At 51.0% G+C, this 20,359-nt stretch overlaps 1 protein-coding gene across 7 annotated transcripts in view; it reads right to left on the bottom strand.

Moving 5' to 3' along the window:
- The window catches only part of KDM2B (lysine demethylase 2B), a 103,213-nt gene that overhangs the window by 40,897 nt on the left and 41,957 nt on the right, over window positions 1-20,359 (bottom strand). For all 7 annotated transcript variants that reach the window (XM_036276334.1, XM_036276331.1, XM_036276335.1 and 4 more), the window contains 3 exons: window positions 14,846-14,972; window positions 11,795-12,270; window positions 2,715-2,801 (listed from right to left, as the gene is read on the bottom strand). In XM_036276334.1, the coding sequence (XP_036132227.1) occupies window positions 2,715-2,801; window positions 11,795-12,270; window positions 14,846-14,972 (690 nt within the window). The remainder of the gene's footprint in view (window positions 1-2,714; window positions 2,802-11,794; window positions 12,271-14,845; window positions 14,973-20,359) is intronic.

Below are 20,359 nucleotides of genomic sequence, written 5' to 3' on the forward strand. Positions count from 1 at the left end.
TGCTGAATGTCAAAGGTTCTTCCTTCTCCCTCCCACCTACTTTGTCCCCACCAACCTAAGGGCTGCAGTTTCTCCCATCCAGGCCGAGCTTGGGTACAGACCAGTGCCTGTAACGATCCTCCTTGGGAATATTAGGTAAGGGCTACTCCCCCAGAAGCCAGCTTCCCATTTCCAGGCCTCTGGAGAAAAAGGGGGGCAGGTTTTTGTTTGTTTTAATGCCTGTAAGCCCCCAAAGAGTGGGCTGAGGGTCTCAGGCACGGAAGACAGGGCACATCGGCAGTCCTGAAGGGACTTCCCCGGAGGGACTCATTCGGACCTCTCCATGAATTCCGGGATGACAGTGGCTAACGGTGAGTTTGTTTCCCTGAAAGCCCACATTCTGCAAACCCTAAACCCTCCCCTGGAGGCAAAGCCACGGTTTCCTCTTCGGGTTCAGAGCAGCCGCGGGGCCTGGCTGGGTTGTTTCAAGGCGCTGTGTCTGCATGCACAGTTTGTGGTCGGATAAATGGCACTTATATTTATTGCCCATGTCGGGGAAAGTCAGCTTTAAAACCCCACCTGCTTCCACGAACTGGGGAACTAAAGGCAGGAGACAGGGAGGCGAATCCTTTTCCATTCCCATTGCCACCGAAATGCCCGCTAAGCTTCAAATATTAGAGTCCAACATCCACAAGGAACGGGTGCCCTTTCCCCAGCAAAGCCACACTTAGGAATACACCCTGAGGAGATAAACAAAGGTGAAAAGAATAACCTAGAACAGCACTGGCCAATAGAAATAGAATGTGAGCCACATAGGAATTTTAAAGTGGTTTTTTTTTTTTTCCTTATCCTCACCCAAGGACATTTTTCCATTTTTTGTTCAGATAGAGTGCCAGGAAGAGAGAGAGAGAGAGAGAGAGAGAGAGAGAGAAATATCAACGTGAAAGGGACCCATCGAGTGGCTGCCACCTGCACGACCAACCAGGGCCGGGGACAAACTACAACCGAGGTACGTGCCCTTAGCGGGAACCGAACCCGGGTCTCTCCGGACCACAGGCCGACACTCTAACCGCTGAGCCAAACTGGCCAGGGCTTAACTGTTTTTTCGTAGCCACATTTAAAAAGGTAAAAAGAAGCCCTGGCAAGGTGGCTCAGTTGGTTGGAGTGTCATCCCGTACACCAAAAAAGGTTGTGGGTTTGATTCCCAGACAGGGCACATACCTAGGTTGCAGGTTCCATCCCCAGTTGAAATGCTTACAAGAGGCAACAGATAGATGTTTCTCTCACATGGATGTTTCTCTCTCTCTCAAAATTAATAGAAAAAGCCCTGGCTGGCTTTGCTCAGTGGTTAGAGTATCGACCCGTGGACCGAAGGGTAGTAGGTTCGATTCCTTTTCAAGGGCAGATTTGATCCCTAGCCCTGGGGTGGGTCTTGCAGGAGGTGACCAATCAATGTGTCTCTCTCATATTGGTGTTTCTCTCTCTCTCTCTCTCTCTCTCTTTCTCTCTCTCTTCCTTCCACTCTATCTAAAAATTAATGGAAAAATATCCTCAAGTGAGGATTAACAACAACAACAAAAAACCAATAGAAACATATCCTCAGGTGAGGATTAAAAACAAACAGGTAAAAGGAGAAACATCTGTAACAAAAACAAGTTAATAAAAATTAACGGAAAAAAAAGTAAAAATAATAGCAAAAAAAAACCCAAAACAGGTAAAATTAATATTAATAATGTACACGTTTAACCATCGGAGCCAAAATATTATTATTTCAACTAGGCTTGCCCAATTTATTTATTTATTTTAGGGTTGCTTGATTTAGCAAATAAAAACATAGTATCCCCCAATTACATTTCAGATGAATAACATCTTTTTTAGCCTAAGTATATCCCATGTAATATGTGGGATATACTTATACTAAAAAGTTTATTTGTTGTTTATCTAAAATTCAAATTTAAATGGGCATCTTTTGAAAAATCTGATAACCCTAATTTCAACATGCAATCACACAAAAATAAATTAATGACATATTTTACACTGTTCTTCGTTGGGGTAGGTCTTTGAAATCCACTGTGTATCTCAGTTACAGCGCTTTTCAGTGCGGGCGTGCTCGGCACCCACATGTGGCCTGGTGGCTACCACTTTGGACAGCACAGAGCTAGAATGTCCCTCTGGGTTTTACATAATGGCAAAATAAATAAATAAATAAAATCAGAAATCGGCAAAACAGCCATCCACGAGGAGGTCGCTTAAGTTGCAAGGAACATTTAGAGAGCCCTAGCCATGGGTCAGTCCTTGTCCTAAGGACTTTGTGTGAATTATCTCATTTAGTCCTCACACCACCATGCGAAATAGATACGGTATAACCCCTTTTGACAAACAAGGAAGGTAAGGTTCTGGGGAGCTTATGTAACTTGCTCTAGAAAGCTGAGTGTAGACAGACTGAGTGTAGACAGACTGTTGACACATGTACATCCCACCCGAGCACCGTCTTCAGGAAATTCCCCTCATCACAGGGAAAGGTGAGGCACCATTTCCCCGCAATGTCCTGAGTGACCACGAGAGGGCACTGCCTGCAGTTCCCACGCTAGGAAAAATGATCCCTTTCAAAACCCAAAAACTTGCAATGAAAAAAATCACTAAAACTGTCTTAACTGGGGTGCGCTCTCCCAGGAATCAACCCTGGAAGGTGCCGACATTCACCTTACAGGAGATGCAGGCAACCTGCTTCTTACCTTTGGAGTCTTCTTTGGCCATGTGACCACGGGGACCCCAGTGATGGCCAGACTGGGGTCATCGTCCGCATGCTCCTTCAGGACATTCTGTGCCAAACAAAGGAGCCATATTAGCCCAGGGTAGGGGGGAGGTCTCTGAAGGGGGCTGGAGGCCAGACTTAAGCCAGCAAGAAACACCAGGTGAGCTCTCCACAGAGTCCACCACGCCGCCACCACCCACACACTCACAGAAACTGAGTCCATGTTCCTGACTTATAAATGACTAACCTATAGTAAGCTTCCGGGAAATAACCTTAAAAAAAAATAAAGCCACAAATTCCCAAAGAGGGACTTTCTACAAAATGCCTGACCAGCACACCTCAACTCTGTCAAGGTCAACAGAAACTGAGGAAGTCTGAGAACAGACAGCCCAGAGGAGCCTCAGACGACAGAAGCGGAAACATAGTGTGGTGTCCTGGGTGGGATCTAAGAACAGATAAAGGACATAGGTCAAAAAGGATGAGAGACTGGGCTGGTTTGGCTCAGAGGTTAGAGCATCGGCGCACAGACTAAAGGGTTATGAGTTCAATTCCCAGTCACGGGCATGTACCTGGGTTGCAGGTTCCATCTCCGCCCCCGGGGCTGGGCAGGAGGCAACCAGAGACACAGAGACATCGATGTTTCTCTCTCTCTCTCTCTCTGTCCCCCCCCTCCCTCCCCCTCTTCTTCCACTCTATCTCTATCCAAAAACCAATGGACAAACATCCTCCAGTAAGGATTAACAAAAAAAACTGAAGAAAAAAAAAACAATGTATCAATATTGGCTCATTAACTGTAACAAATGTACTATACTGATGTAAGATGTTAATAACAAAGCCCTGGCAGGTTTGGCTCAGCGGTTAGAGCGTCGGCCTGCGGTCCCGAGAGACCCTGGTTCGGTTCCCGCTAAGGGCATGTACCTCGATTGCAGTTTGTCCCCGGCCCTGGTTGGTCATGTGGGTGGCAGCCACTCGATGTGTCCCTTTCACATAGATGTTTCTCTCTCTCTCTTCCTCTCTCCCCCTCCCACTCTACCTGAACAAAAAATAGAAAAATGACCTCAGGTGAGGATAAAAAAATAAAATAAAATAATAACAGGGGAAACTGGGTGTGTGCAGGGTATATAGAAACTGTACTAGCTGCTGAATTTTTCTGTAAATCTAAAATATAAAGTCTATTAATAGAAAATAATTTTTAAAATGCCAATCAGACCGTAACAGTTACAATAAGGTAAAACAGAATGCTTGGAGTATCAAGTTTTCTACCATGTATGTATTTAAAAGGAAATACAACAGAAAGGAACCAAAAATATACACATGATCCAACTCCAGTGGGTATGAGGTACCCAGGAGTCAAATTCATACAAGCAGTAAGTAGAATGGTGGTCAGCAGGGGCTGGACAGACGAAGAATCGGACAGTTGTTTAGTGGGGACGGTTTCAGTCTGAGACGATGAAACGGTCTGGGGACGGATGAGGTGATGGCTGCACAACAGTGTGAATGCGCTTAATGCCACTGAACGGTGCACTTAAAAATGGATAAAATGGTCAATTTGTTATGTATATTTTACCACTATTTTTTTCCTCCAATCATTTCATCTTTTTATTTTACCACAATTTTTTAAAAGGGGAGGAGGGCCCTGGCCGGTTTGGCTCAGTGGTTAGAGCGTCGGCCTGCGGTCCAGAGACACCCGGGTTCGGTTCCCACTAAGGGCACATACCTCTCGGTTGTAGTTTGTCCCCGGCCCTGGTTGGGTCGTGTGGGTGGCAGCCACTCGATGGGTCCCTTTCACGTCGATGTTTCTCTCTCTCTCTCTTCCTCTCTCTCCCTCCCACTCTATCTGAACAAAAAATGGAAAAATGTCCTCAGGTGAGGATAAAATAAATAAATAAATAAATAATAAATAAAAGGGGAGGAGGCAGTGGGACAAAGCAGTTACTCCGAGAGGAATGGATTCAGAGGTTCTAGAAAGTACCAGTTGTGTACCTCATGTCCCCAGTTTAACTGTAATTGTTGTGCCTGGGACTGCAGCTCTGGAGTGAGAAGATCTGGGTTCAAGTTCTGCAACTTATAGACAGCATGACCTTGAGTAAGCTGCAGCTTCCTGTTATCTTGCCTGAAGGTAGAACAGTGATATCCACACCCTGATGTCCCACCATGGAGCTGGATGTGATTTTACTGCCATTCTTAGAGCATCTGTTGAGTGCTTGCCCTGGGCATTAAAATGATCCTATCTGGCCCTGGCTGCTTTGGCTCAGCGGTCAGAGTGTCGGCCCGCAGACCAATGAGTCGTGGGTTTGATTCCGGCCAAGGGCACGTACCTCGGTTGCAGTGCGTCCCTGGCCCTGGTGGGGATCATGCAGGAGGCAACCAGGCAATGTGTCCCTCTCAAGTCGATGTTTCTCTCTCTCTCCCTTTTTCTCCCTCTCTCTCCCTCCCACTCTATCTGAAGATAAATAGAAAAATATCCTCGAGTGAGAATTTAAATAAATAAATAAATAAATAAATGAATAAATGAATAAATAAATAAATAAATAAAATAATCCTATCTGTGGGGTAGGGCCAATTCTCCCCCATTACACAAAAGCAGAAACTAACCTTCAGAGACATTAAGTGACTCGCCCAAGGACACACAGCTGAGAGAAACCTGGCGTTGACCTGGACCATCTGCCTACAAGCCTAGGTCATAACGTTGGGTGCTAGGGCTTCAGAAAACCATTCCCATAACCTCTGTGGCTGACCTACACCCATTATTCACACACAGGGCCCTAGGGGGCAACCTGGGCTCCACATTCACCACTCTATCAACAAATACAAACGGGAGCCATCCTCGTCCATCCCTTGCAAATACGCAAGAATGATGCAGCCATGAACTCCTTAGGAAGCAGTTCTCGCCCCGGCCAGTCTGGCTCAGCAGTCAGAGCATCGGCCCCAGGACCACCGCCTCAGGTTTGATTCCCAGTCAAAGGCACACACTTCGGTTGCAGGTTCAATCCCTGGCTCCAGTCAGGGTTGTGCAGGAGGCAACCAATCAATGTGTCTCTCTCACATCGGCGTTTCTCTCTCTCTCTCTTTCTCGCTCCTCTCCCCCTCCCCTTCTAGCTCACAATCAGTGAAAAATCTCCTCGGGTGAGGATTTTTCAAAAAGAAAGCATTTCTCAAACTTCTTCCCAATCACGGAAGAGACACGCATGTCCAAAGTGGGCCTGCCCAAACATGAAATTTCATTATTTCTCTTAACAATCCATTTGGACTTGACAGTCAGCAGTGGCCCTGCAGGTGACAGGCTGCAGGAAGAGAGGATTCTAAGCGGAGATTTTCTCCCTGAGAAATAAACTGTGCCGAAGGGACTCGTGGTGCTGGCTTCCCTGGGCTCTGCCGGAATTTATACACACCCCGGGGCTCCTGGGAGCAGAGACAAGGGAGCCCGGGCTACACCCTTCAAGCCTGCAGGGGGAAAGCCCAGGGCAGGCTTTGAAAAAGAGAAAGATCTGGGCCACGGGGCCCTTTCTGCGGGACACTCCCGTCACCCAACACGATACCCACCGACAGTGGACATGCTGGGCCTCGCCCTTGTGCAACTTCTCCCAAAGAGCTAAATGCCAACAATGGATGCAGGTGCCACTGTTTCCAGGGGTGGGGCGTTAATAATTAGAATCTCCATCTATACTGTGACTAAAACTACCACCACTGTGATAATAAAGCAGAGGCAGGCATCTCGAATCACCAAACACAGGCCAGTAAAGGGAGAACAACAGGGAGGAGCTCAGAGTACTGCTCTGGGGAACCCCGCAGTCTCAGGGGTCCCCCCCTTGCCACAGGTAAGGAGTCCTGCAACCTCAATGCACTGCCTCGAGGACACCTCCCCAAGCTCCAGCCCAACCATCAAGGCTGCCTGGGTTGATCAAGTCCTAACTCCCGAACCTGTGAATGTGACCTTCCTTGGTGGGCCACGCTGTGACAAGCCAAGGAACACCAGGGACCACTAGAAGCTGGAGGAGCACGGAAGGGCCCTGCCCTAGAGCCTTCCAAGGAGCACAGCCCTGCCGGCACCTTAATGTCTGACTTGTGGCCTCTGGGACTGTTAGGGAATACATTCTGTGGTGAGCCACCAAGTCTGGGGTCCCTTCTCATGGCAGTCACAGGAAACTAACACACACCAGTGCATCGTCGTTATAAGCGTATTAGCTACGTGGTTTGGGCAAGTCACCACATCTCTCTGAGTCTCAGTTTCCTCGCCCAAGAACTGGGAAAATAACAGTCCCCACCTTTCCAGGTTGTGGAGGATCATCATACACGGAAGAAATGCTCAACAAATGTCGGCCAATCCCTTCTGGCTTACGCCATATTAGGATACAATGCCCCAGTCCTCTGTGAAATGTGTCTGCTTGACAACTTCTAAGGAAAGGGACATTTAAAAGTTTGTTTAGTTGTGAAAGGGCAGTTTAGAAGCTGATTTAGCTGCGTTACTAGTAGGGATAACAAAAGTGTTTCAGGGGCCCAGGAGTTAATGTTAGGCAAAAACAAGTGGCATGGGTCAACCTAGCCATTTTTTCAGATCTATGGTTGCCCAGATGTCTAGAACTGAGCTCCCTGGCCCTCCCTGCTTCCCTTTGTTCTCCTGAGTTGGTACAGGCAGCGGATTTGGAGTACACACGCACACGCACGCGCGCGAGCACAAGCACACAGCTTGTTTCGCGATCACACTGGGAGCTCCTTAGGTGACAGGCCTGTCTCTTTCCTCTTGTGATCAACCCTCTGTTACATCACTACCCCTAAAAATACCAAACACAGGGCTCAGTAGAAAGGAAGAGAAGGAAAGAAGACTTCGTCATTTTGCAACACAAGCCAAAGATCACAACTGGTCAATCGCCAAGGAGGAAACACCACTGGTCAGAAACAGGACTCACTCCCTGGCACTGGAGCAGTGGGCATCGGCTAAGGATTCTGCCTTGGCCCCAGACCCCTGAGCTGCGTTTTATTTCTCAGTCAGGGAGAAAGAACCCCCAACATCCGGGAAGAGAGGACAGAGGAACCTAGGTGTGCAGCTGGGAAGACGCTGCTCACCCCTATGACAACACTCTAACTCGGAATGTCAGCTTTGGCTTCAGAAATCTTTCCTGAGTCGCCCTGGCCAGTTTTGCTCAGTGGTTAGAGCATCGGCCCTCACACCAAAGAGTCGCGGCTTCGATTCCGGTCAAGGGCATGTACCTCGGTTGTGGTTCGTACCGGCCTGGTTGGGGTCATGTGGGAGGCAACCAGTCAATGTGTCCCTCTCACATCAATGTTTTTCTCCCTCTCTCCCTCCGTCCCACTCTATCTGAAAATAAATGAAAAAAAAAATATCCTCGGGTGAGGATTAAAAGAAATCTTTCCTGGGTCTCTAGAGACTGAGGGATTGATGACGGCCCAGCCAGACAGGCAGGAGCTCCTCTGCTCTGGAAGACAGCACCGGTCCCCTCCAGCCCTTCGGGCTCCTGACCACTCCGCATTTAGAGGTGCCAGCAGAAGCTCCAATTTTCCTGGGGCCCTAGGAGGCCTGTGCACACAGTTTACGAACTCTGCAGCCTTTTTAAAGGGCCTCCGCCTCCTCAGACAAGGCTCAAGACTGGAAATATCTCTAAAGACTGTGGAGTTCAACAAATGAGCTAAGTGGCTAGATTATGTGAAAAAGAGATGTGCCAGCCTAGTGGAAAATACACACTCAGGGAGGCAGCCAGTCAGAAACACGGGCAAGGACGCCATGGCATTTTATATAACTCCTGATACATTTTTAAACAATGTTTTTGTTGCTCTGGCCGGTTTGGCTCAGCGGTTAGAGCATCAGCCCGCGGACCAGAGTCCCGGGTTCAGTTGCCACTAAGGGCACGTACCTCGGTTACAGTTTGTCCCCAGCCCCGGTTGGGGTCGTGTGGCAACCAGTTGATGTGTCTCTCTCACATAATGTTTCTCTCTCTCTCTCTCCCTCCCTTCCTCTCTCTCTCCCTCCCACTCTATCTGAAGATAAAAGCAAAAAATGTCCTCGGGTACGAATAAAACAAAAAAAAGTTTTTGCTGACTTTTTGGAGAGAAAGGAAGGGAGAGAGAGAAACATCAATACGAGAGGGAAACATCAGTCAGCTGCCTTCCGCACGCCCCCTACTGGCGGGATCAAGCCCCAAACGCAGGCATGTGCTCTGACCAGAAAGCGAACCAGGACCTCTCAGTCCTTGGGATAACTGAGCCACACCGGCTGGGCAACTCCTGATATTTTAACGTTGTAAACTAATTTTAAAAAATGTTTACTACCATGTCGGCCAAACACAATTTGTTGGGAGATTTAAATGAGCTTATATATGAAAAAAAAACCAAAAAACCAATAACCTACAATAGCACATAGTAATTGAGACGCATTATCACATATTATCATGAACTGGCACTGAACCCCACGGCTGGGGAAAGAGGCTGGGCTCCTTGAAAGTCGTCTGAGCCCTACCCCAGGCCTCCTCCCCCTCATCGAGGGGCTGAATCTAAGCCTTCAGAGGCCTATCAGGTGGGTACAGGTGAGAAACAAAAGGGGCCCAAGTACAATTCCCAGAAAGACATCTGACCAACCAGGGGTCGGGAACACTGCACATACACAGATCAGAGACACAGACACTGTTAAAGAAATAAGCCTCCCCGCAAGCACAGAATAATACTTCCTTTTGAAATAAATGTGTGTTTAACTCATTTACAACATTTCAGGACCCTAGTACTATGAACAATTTAATTACTAAAGAAAATACCTTGGCCCTGGCTGGTTTGGCTCAGCGGTTAGAGCGTCGGCCTGCGGTCCAGAGAGACCCAGGTTTGGTTCCCGCTAAGGGCACGTACCTGGATTGCAGTCTGTCCCCAGCCCTGGTTGGGCCGTGTGGGTGGCGACCACTCGATGTGTCCCTTTCACGTCGATGTTGCTCTCTCTCTCTCCCCCTCCCACTCTATCTGAACAAAAAATGGAAAAATGTCCTTGGGTGAGGATTAAAAAAAAAGAAAAGAAAAGAAAATACCTTGTTCTCACTTTACAGGACCTTAGAAGAAAAAAAGTAGCCATATCACAGAACTCTCAGGTTTACTTTGGGGAACCCAGTAGACAAAATTCCCTACCACAAGAGTAGGGTTTGTTTGTTTTCTTTAATCCTTACCCGAGGACACTTTTCCATTTTTTGTTCAGATAGAGTGGGAGGGAGAGAGAGAGAGAGAAACATCGAGGAGAGAGAGAAAGAGAGAGAAACATGGACGTGAAAGGGACACATCGAGTGGCTGCCACCTGCACAACCAACCAGGGCCGGGGACAAACTGCAACCAAGGTACGTGCCCTCAGCGGGAACCAAACCCAGGTCTCTCTGGACCGCAGGCTGATGCTCTAACCACTGAGCAAACTGGCCAGGGCAAGAATAGGGGTTTTTAACCTGTGGTCCAGGAACAGGCTCAGGACATTACATGCAAAATTTTGTGTGTATAAATATATTTTCATAAAAATCTCACGAGAGGCCAGCAACCTCCAACAAAGTCAAGAATCAATGAAAAAGACCCATTTGCAAGTAAAGGTTTGTTTACGGAAATACCACAATTATTTTACTCTGCAATAAAATTTTACTTTCACATACCTGTAGGGGGCGCACCTGCTCTATAAAGTCAAATGTACCGGGATTAGTGATTTCGTACACAGGCTCCCTCTACTGGTGGTACCTGTCAGGCTACTTGATGTGGGCCCCAGATCTCACTCTCACTGGACCCCAAGACTTCAGCCCCTGGTCACTGAGCACAAAGGGGAGGACAATATTTCGATATCCCAAGGCCTCACACAATGTTTCCCAAATGAATGCATGAATAAATGAACTAATTATCAAATCCTGGATAGAGTTTGCAGACATCAAAAAAGAGATTTAAATTCAGTCTCCAACCCCAGCAGGCAGCTGGATTATTTTTTGAATCAGACATTGGAGAAGGAAGCCCAAGTATCTCTGAGGCCTCACACCAAAAAGCCTTAGCAATGCCGACAGGAGGGAATTTGTGTAGTCCGTCCACACAGGCACCCTGGAGGCATTCTTGGGTCCTCATCCCAGCTCCACCATCTACAGGCTGTCGCCCCAGGCAGGTCCCTTCAACTTTCTGCGCCTACTTCCTCATCAGGTAAGAGCAGATAACGAGGGTAACTACTACGTGCCTAGCACTGGTACCTGGCAGGTAGTAAGCTTTCCACAAAGGTTACTATTACGATGACAGCAGGACAAGGCCGCTCAGTGTATTTCATGTTTCTTAAACCCCTGTTCATTAGCACTCTGCCTCTAACAGCCTTCCCCATCTGGAGGACTCCTACATAGCCTCTAAAGCCCAATTCAAATGCCCTCTGCATAACTATACCAGAGCCCTCGCCCACTCTCATGCCCTGGGTATACACAGCACACTCAGTTGCACATGATTCCGTTTCCTGATTTCTTCACCTGCTTTCTTTCCTGCCAGACAGTGAACTTACCTGAGGGCAGTGACTATGACCCCCCGATTTCTATTCCCCAACGGGCAGCACAGCTGGTGCTCAATGAAAGTTGGCTCAATAGTTAGGCTCCACTTGGAGACCTCTGGGCCCCAGGTGGCCATGAGGCCCACCTTAGGTGACCACTTTGAGGACCATGAGGCTGTCCAGCTTGCTAATGTGAAATGGATACACCTTCCAGGGGAAGCCAAGCCAGAACATAAATGTCCCTGAGCACAATGGCAGAGTCTGTCCCCAAACCAAGAACACTCTCGGTGCCCCCACAGCACCTACTGTTGGCAAACCCTCAAATTTCAACGAGTATGAGAAAGAACTCATTGTCAACCGCAGAGCCAGCTTCCACCAGACGCCGCACAGGTCTCCACGGTGGCCTCCGCTTGGACACCCTGGATGAGCTTGCTTAAACCAGAGGCCCCTCTCCATGCACGGCGTGCCTCAAGGGCGGTCTGCACCAAGCCCCCGAGCGGAGCTGTCCTGGGAAAGCTATGCTTTGAACAGAACCTTCCCAGCCCGCAGCTGTCCAGCCCCAGACGCAACTCCCTGCCCACCTTCACACCCTCCAGCAGTGCCTGGGGGTCCTCGATGCCCTCGGGGACACACTTCTTGCTTTCTGGGAGGGATTCAAGTTTCTCCACCAGAGCTTTCAGGCCCTTCAGTTCAAACTCGGTGAGGTGGGTCCATTTGGCAGAGACCTCGGTGGTGGGCGAGCCAGTGGGCGTCTTAGGGTAGTCTATGGGCATTGTTGGGGACTTGACACTTTCCTCTGACTCGTTAGACAAAGTCCTTTTGAGGAACCGCATGGCAGGTGCTTTGGGCTTCTTCCCTGGGGGCTCCTGATCCTCAGAGGGGGTGCTGGTGGGTGAGGCGGGGCCATCGGCGGGTGGCTTGGGCACCTTATCTACACCCTCTTCCTCCTCTTCCTCCTCCTCCTCCTTCTCCTGGGGCTGCTGCTCACAAGACTCTTCCTCCATCTCCAGCCAGGAATCGGATGAGAAGCCGTCTATACTGGGCTTTCTTGGGGCATCTACAGGAGATGGGGGTGAAGGGGTCACAAAAGAGACTGAGGTGAATACCCCAAACTCCCTACTGGAAGTCCCCAGGACCTCCACTCACTACACCTCCCCCTTTACTCTGGACATTGAGCTTCTTCGGACAGTTCTACTGCTTCCCTCGCTTCTAGAAAGGTTGGAGTCAGTCCGACACAGGTTCAAGTCCCAGCTCAGCTAGTTGTGTGTACCCAGACAAGTTGCTTCACCTCTCTGAACACACCTAGCCTAAGGGCTTATATTATGTATGATTCCACTCATCGAAATGTCCAGAACAGAGACAGAAAGTAGATGGACTGCTGAGGGCTGGAGGAGAGGGGATGAGATAAGATAACTAGAGTACAGGTTTCTGCCCTGGCCGGTCTGGCTCAGCGGTTAGAGCAGCGGTTCTCCACCTTCCTGAGGCCGCGGCCCTTTAATACAGCTCCTCGTGTTGTGTGACCCCCGACCATAAAATTATTTTCGCTGCTACTTCATAACTGTAATTCTGCTACTGCTGTGAATCGCCATCGGAAATACGTGTTTTCCGATGGTCTTAGGCGACCCCTGTGAAAGGGTCGTTCGACCGCCAGAGGGGTCGCCACCCACAGGTTGGGAACCGCTGGGTGAGAGCGTCGGCCTGCAGACCAAAGAGCCCCAGGTTCGCTTCTGGTCAAGGGCACGTACCTAGACTGCAGTTCGTCCCCGGCCCTGGTCGAGTCGTGCGAGAGGCAACCAGTCGATGTGTCTCTCTTACATCGCTGATTCTTTCTCTTTCTCTCTCCTCTCTCCGGAAATAGATGGAAAAGCATCCTCGGGTGAGGAGTTAAAAAATAAATAAATAAATAAATAAATAAATAAATAAATAAATAAATAAATAAGAGTACAGGTTTCTCTCCAGGACAATGAATCGCTGCACAACTAAAAACCACATTAAAGTGAACACATTAAATAGGTGAATTGTAGGGTGTGACTGTACCCCCATAGTGCTCTTTAAAAACTATTAGGCAGCTCTGGCTGGTTTGGCTCAGCGGTTAGAGCATCAGCCCACGGACCAAAGAGTCTCGGGTTCGATTCTGGTCAAGGGCATGTACCTCGGTTGCAGCTTGATCCCCGGCCCTGGTTGGGGTTGTGTGGGAGGCAACCAACTGACATGTCTCTCTCACATCGATGTTTCTCTGAGGGTTCTCTCCCTCTCTCCTGCTCGATCTGAAAACAATGAAATTTAAAAACACGTAAGGCAAAGACTGCTCCCTCCAAAGGCCAGTTGTGAGGACTGAACAAGGCCTCACTGAGCATGGTTCCTGGCACACAACTAGCATTCGAACAATGAGGGGTCTCCCTGATGTCCCCCCTTCTCTTTGGATGATGGACTACAGAAGTTGGGAAAACAGTTGTAAGAAAATTTAAGAAAAAAAGAAGGCAGCGATGACCCAACACTGGCTCCAGACTGCCTCTCAGAGTCGGGGATGTTCTCCTACGGCCCTAAACGAGAGGCGTGATTCTCATTTCCCGGCCTGGGGCTGCCACAGGAACGCATGACAGCTGCTCTCACGGTGGCTCTCACACTGTTCCGGAACCACCTCCATCCCCTAGCAGGCTGCAGGCTTTAGAAGGGCAGGTTGCGGGGTTCCGGCATTTTTCACACCTGAGCATCGCATCATCTGACAGGAACGGCACTCACGGTGACCCCCGCCACCACCCCCAAACCTGAATTTCCAGGAGGCCACTGACTTCCCAACAAAACCCCAGCACAAACGTGTGCCCCGTCACATGCCAGTGAAACCAACCCTAAAGTCACTAAGGATGGCAGCCAAGGGGGAGGAAGAAGGTTTAGTGAGAAGGAAAAAAAAAAGACCGAAAATCCTGGAGATGACGGGAGAAATCACAAGGGACGGTCACATTGTTCTATCCCGCGATGGGGAAGATGGACGAATTGAGGCACAGCGGAAACCCCTCAGCAGGGACAGCTCAGAGGCAAAGGGGAAGAAGCAACTTTGGGGCGGGAGTCCGGGAGTCAGGATGCAAGGACTGAGCCTTTTGGGGGGATGATGTCCCTTTAAGTAACGGCAGCGGGGCCGGACGCTGCAGCTGCGGCTAAGAACCACCCACTGCTCTGCCAAGCTTGCATCTCCAGCCCTGGCCACCCCTCCAGCTGGCTCAAAGCTGGGATTTGGGGAACTGGCTGCTATCTCATGGGCCTGCTCTTACATAGACTCAACCCTCAGGGCACAGGGGGCAAAAAGGTCAACTGGGGGCTACTCAGAAATCAAAAGAATCAGGATGCTTTGCTCCATGGGGATCCTGCTTCAGCCATCACGCCCAGGACCGGCCCCTCCCCACATCTGCATAGTCAGAAGTGAGACCTGGCTGGAGGCCACCGACATAACTCTGTCGGGGTCATCGTTTCATTTTCTTGGATTCTGTATTCCAAGTGGGCAGCTGACAAGGATGGCTTCCCAGCGAAGGGTCCTCCAAAGATTTCCCGGAGCCCAGGGACTCTCAGGACCCCACTGGTAAAATGGCTTCGGCCCCAGCGGAGCAGCTGAGGCGGTGGCCCTGCTGTCCACTCACCAATCAGCATTGATTCCCTCTGGTACTCCTGAGTGAGGTAGGACCGCTGGGTCACACAGTACACGTATCTCTCCAAGACATACCAGCACATCTCATAGTAGAAGGGGTAACGGAATTTGGGCTGCACCTGAAAGCAAAGATCCAGGGGCAGAGGTTAGTTTCTGGGAGGGCAAAGGGAAAAAAGGAGGGAGAGAATTGAGGGGTGGGAGTTCCTGGGGGTGGGAGTTATTTTCATCGTCTTAGCAACAGCACACATGGTTTGAGGAAGAAGTGGGGGGGCTGCAGGACAAGGGGGAGGCGCTGAATGGGGGGAGCTACCAATAGCATGCAGAAATGAGGGGAAGAAGAGAGGAAGAGACCTAGGTGAGAGCATCATTTCAAGGTTCCCTGAGCTGCGCGCCAAGGGGCAGCATGGGGTCCACTTTGTGCTTCGAGAAACAGAGTTGGCCCCTGACCTGCTGCCGGAGGGTGCGGGGACCCACGAATTCAAGCCACTGCCTGATTCTAGCTACAACAGAAATGGGGTCCTGGTTGTTCTCAAAAATTCTTGCACAGACTCTACTAGACCTCCCTCCCTGGAAAAACAGAAATCAATACCCAAACCTTACCCATGTCCATGTGCAGACAGGCCATGAAGCATCTCCTATACTCTGGAGGAGAGGCCACACCAGGCGGACCAATGAGGATGGAGGGGTGTGGCATCTCTTCTGGGGGCGGGGCCTCAGAGGGGCCACCTCCTGTTCCTTCACCACCACCACCACCACCTGGACTGCCCACCTGTTATTTCCTGGGGACTCCCTTGGACACAAATTCCCCATGTAACTCCAAGGGACACACCCCCAGGTCTGGAACAGGAGTCCAGACAGAGACCACCCTGTTGGCTGTTTCTTACAGGGGAGGAAGTATAGGTGCTGAAAGCTTTGAAAGGCCTGGGCCCAAGGGGTTCCGATGGGTGGCAGCACTCAGGGTCTACACAGGCGAGACGGCAGCGAAAGACGAGAAGGAAGCAATGCCATTGGCAGCCCTGGCACAGGTGAGCCTTCCGGAAGCTGCATCCTGAGCGGGCAAGGACAGACTCACGGCATGGGGAGGAGGTCCCTCTCCCCTGGGCCCTTTTCTCCAAGGCTACCTAGAGACCTTGCCCGTCCACACTCACTCCTGACCCGCTCGCCTACCCTCTCACCAAGGAGGTGTCTGCCTCCAGGGACCTCTACCAGGGCAGAGACCCCTCTCCACCTCTTCTGTCTCCCAGGAACTCAGGGAGCTGGATGTGATGCAAAGCACACTCTCCTACCTTTCTCTGCCGGCAGCCAACAGGCAACCTTCCACAAGCCGACCCAGGACAAGCAGACCCAGGCCCACCGTGCGCCGTCACATGCTCTTTCCCTGCCTCTCAGTGCCCACCTGGAGAAGGCCCAGCCTTGCCCTGTGGGACAATCCCAGCTCTCAGTGCCTCCTCCAGGCTCCGCTGACTCAGTTTCCAGGCCCTCTTCCCACACTGGGGGCCCCACTTCTCCCCTATGTGTACCGGGTCCATCTGACCTCGCTGCCTCCGGTGCGTGGTGCGCTCTGGGATGAGGTCCTGGCCGCCACGTGCTTCTGAGGTCCTCGGGCGGGGGCCGGGGGGTGCATGGAGTCGGGAACACCATCTAGCACTTTCCTTGGCTCCAGCTACTTACTTTCCCGAGAACCCCAGTTTTACTGCTGGGATGGGGTGCTGACCACTGTTTTCCAGCCACCAGATCAGTGACCTCTGGGGTTTAAAAGGAGAGAGGCTCTTCAGCCTCAGGGAGACCCCCACCTCTTCTTTCGAAGGAGGGTTCGAGGGGGTCTCAGGCTCATCCCTACTCCAGAACAAAGGCCAAGCGATTCTGAATAAACTGCCATTACTTAGGGCAAGCGGAGGGCAGGCCCGCCTCTTAGGCCCTCGCTCACACCCGACTCCGGGTTCCATCGGTAAAACTCTGAAGCTGCTTTCGACTTTTCAAATTTGGGGAGATCATCCGAGCCACTCTGCATTCATTGCTGGGCACCATGGCGCCCGAGCATCTTTGTAGATCGGGGGGGGGGTCTTTTTGGCCGTATTTTGGGAGGGGAACATAAGTCTCCCCTCACTGTTGCTGAGCCCAAGAGAAACCAGCTGGGTGGGAACAAATGCTGATGAAGGAATTAAAATTTTTTTTTTCCATTTTGATTTTTTTCTTTTTTCCAAGAGAGCACCGCAGGAGACAGAACCGGCAAAGAGTTGACTTACAAACGGGTTGTCGCCTTCCACCCTTCGCCTTCAAAAGGTTTCAGCCACATGCCTGGGAACATTAAACACACGATTGCTCAACATTATTTGTTGACAAAATCGGAGCCTCATCCAACTGAGCTGTTCACCGAAAGGCAAGGCGGTCAGAAAACACGCGATGCTCCCAGCCTGGGGGTCATCCGTGTGTCAGCGGGTCTCCAGGGCTCAGTCTGAGTTCCCAAAGGCCCATGCGCGGCACCTGGCCTGAGCCCCTCCTCTGAGCAGAGTGAACTCAGGAGATCAGAACCCCGGGTATCTCAGAGCATCGAGAGGCCTCAGGACTTAAAAAACGAAAATATGAGGGTGGGTGGAAGTATCTTAAAAATTTGTTTTTCTCCTGGAAAAAAAAAAAAGTCAATGGGGGAAAAAAATCCAATGGTGGGAGAAAGGTGAGAGGAAGGCTGAATGATCTGCCATTTCCAAACAGCCCCACGGGCGCATCACCTTTCCTGAGAAGGCCGCGCTCCCCGGAGCCATGGGGGGGGGGACAAGGGAGAGACGGCAGTTTAATGATCATGTGGACCATCCCTATCCCTTATCAACCTAACTGGAGTTAAAACTATGTAGTGACGGCTGTTGCGACGTTCTCTTCAAATAATAACTATGCAACCCATCCCTTCTGTGATGTAGTACGTCCACCCTCTGCTTAGTTTCAGAATGAGCCGGGAAAGATTCGCTCTCCAAAGGGAGCGGGAAAGGGAAACCCACCCGCCCCAGAACACCTGTCTGCGCTGGACTTCGGGGCAGCAGGTAAAGTCACCTATCATGCACCCCAGAGAAATGGAAATCGTGAGAGCAAGACATGGCTTCCTAAACCCTGGAGAACCATGGGGTCCCCCTGGTCTGCCTGGGGAGGGTCCCCTACTGTGGGCCACAAAAGGCAAATTCTTTTTCTAAGACAAGCTCACTTAGAGACTGAGCTGTCCTGTCCCACCCCCGGCCGCTGGTTTCCAAGCAGCACCCTGTTTTAGGGCTCCTGACGGCGATTTGTAAATGGCCACCGACGTCTTCAGCAGCTCACAAGGACAGAGAATTAAGCTGTAGCAAGCTGACAAGGAGCCCTGGCACCTTTCCTGGCATCCAGTGCTCTCTCCCGGGCATCTTTTGTCTGCCTTGGTTTCTACGACATGAACAATTAGGCCTTGTAGTCAAGCCCCCACCGAGGACCAGAAATCAAAGCCGATTAAACGGCCTGCCTCTGGGTCCGGCCCAGCCTGCCCACCAGCCCTGCGGCCCGTCGACCTGCTTGGGGGAAACCGGCTGGGTGTCCACTCAGACGACAGGGACAGTGGGCCTTGGGGGAGGGGCATGCCCAGCTCATCCGCATGTGGGCATGGTATGCCTCAGGAGCTCAGGGTTCCACTCTGTTACCCCCCCCTCCCCCCGCTACCCCGGCCTCCTGCTGAGGGGGGAGGGGAGCCGGCTCCTCCCTGAATGATGAGGCCCAAATCCACTGAGATGTATGATCTCGATTCCTGGGGGGAGGGGAGGCTGCAACTGTCAGAAATAAATCCCAGCCTGACCCTGGCTTTCAGGAATTACCTGGAAAGTCACGGGCCTGACTTTTCTTTCTAGAGTTTTCCTTTTCTATCGCACACTTCCTGGTCTGCTCACAAACAAACTGGCCCATTCTTCAGGACCGGCCGAAGAGCAGGTGGCCCGAGCCCCAGACAGCACCTGGTCCAGACTCTGGGATGACCACGCGAACCCCAGTGGAGCTTTCACCACAGAAGGACAACCTCCAGCGCAGGGCTGAGGCAGCCTCCCCCAGGCCGGGAAGAGACGCTAGGCGGGCGGCACAGAAGGGCACGGACATCCACAGAATGAGACCCAGTCTTTGCAGAGCTGGGCCTCCCTGGCAGCACTCTCCCCCCCGCCGGGAAGATGGGCACTGTCCCTTCTGTGCACCTGGGTGCTGAATGTGCCTAACGGGGTCCCTGGGAAACTCTGACAGCGACCCTCGGGATCAGGACTGCTGAAAAGGTCAGATTACACAGAGTGGCTAAGGACTTCAACGCCTCTCTGGTTCCGTGTAGACCGAGGCCAGAAAGCAAGACCACGAAAGGCAGAGATCTGGGCCAGGGCTCCTGCCGCGACAGCAGCCGTTCTCAACCCGGGGGTCGCACGACCCTTTCACAGGGGTCGCCTAAGACATAACAGTCGCAAAATCACAGTTATGAAGTCGCAACGAAAATAATTTTATGGTTGGGGGTCACCACGACATGAGGAGCTGTACTAAAGAGTCGCGGCCTCAGGAAGGTTGAGAACCACTGCTCTACGAGAGGTTTCTCTCTTTTTTACAAGGTGTTTCTTTAGGGTCCAAGCACAGCAGCACATCTTTGAGGCAAAAAAAGTCATCTCTGTGGCAAAGCCCGAGAAGACAGGTTACGGCATGTCCCTCTAGTGGAATATGATTCAGCCATGAAAAGGAATGACGCACCTTCACCTGCTACAACACAGATGAAGCTCAAAGTCATCACACTAAGGGAAAGAGCCGGACACAAAAGGCCACACTATGGTTCCATGTGTACGAAACGTCCTGAACAGGTGAATCCACAGAGACAGAGAGCAGATTAGTGCCTGCCAGGGGCTGGGGGAAGGGGAACGGGGAGGGGCTGCTAACAGGGACTGGGTTTCTTTTGGGGGTGATGAATGTCCTGGAACTAGACAGAGATGACAGATGCATGACACTGAGTGTGCGAAATGCCACTGAATTGGGCCCTTTAAATGCTGGAACTAAGTCTTTGTGAATTCTCTCAAAATAAAGAACAGAAACGGCTGAATAACTATAAGGCACAATGAAGAAGAAATGGGCTCTTTGTGCCCCCGTTTCCCACCCTCTGACCTGTCTCAAATGCCTGGGGACACTTGGTCAAGTTCCAGCATAGGAGAGAGGGTGGCAAGTTCCAAGGAGCTGGTGTTTTGCAGGGGACACTCATGGAGTGGAACAGAGGGCACACATCAGGTCCTGGGGGTGGGGCGGGGTGGGGGAAACTCAGTGTCTGAGACACCATTACCATCACTGTGAAGGGGGCCAGGGACACCCCCAGTGGACACCGAGAAGTAGCTCAGAGGCAGCACCTAGGGGATCACAGACACTGGCTTCCTCAGGTTCGACAGCACATTTGGGGTCCCTGAGGGACTCGAGGCCAAGCCCTGATTCTTTCCAAGGCCCAGCCCCCCTTGCAAACCACAGCAACAACCACCACGAAATTCCCCCA

The sequence above is a fragment of the Molossus molossus genome, unplaced genomic scaffold, assembly GCF_014108415.1.
Source record: "Molossus molossus isolate mMolMol1 unplaced genomic scaffold, mMolMol1.p scaffold_m16_p_22, whole genome shotgun sequence".
Lineage (NCBI taxonomy): Eukaryota > Metazoa > Chordata > Mammalia > Chiroptera > Molossidae > Molossus > Molossus molossus.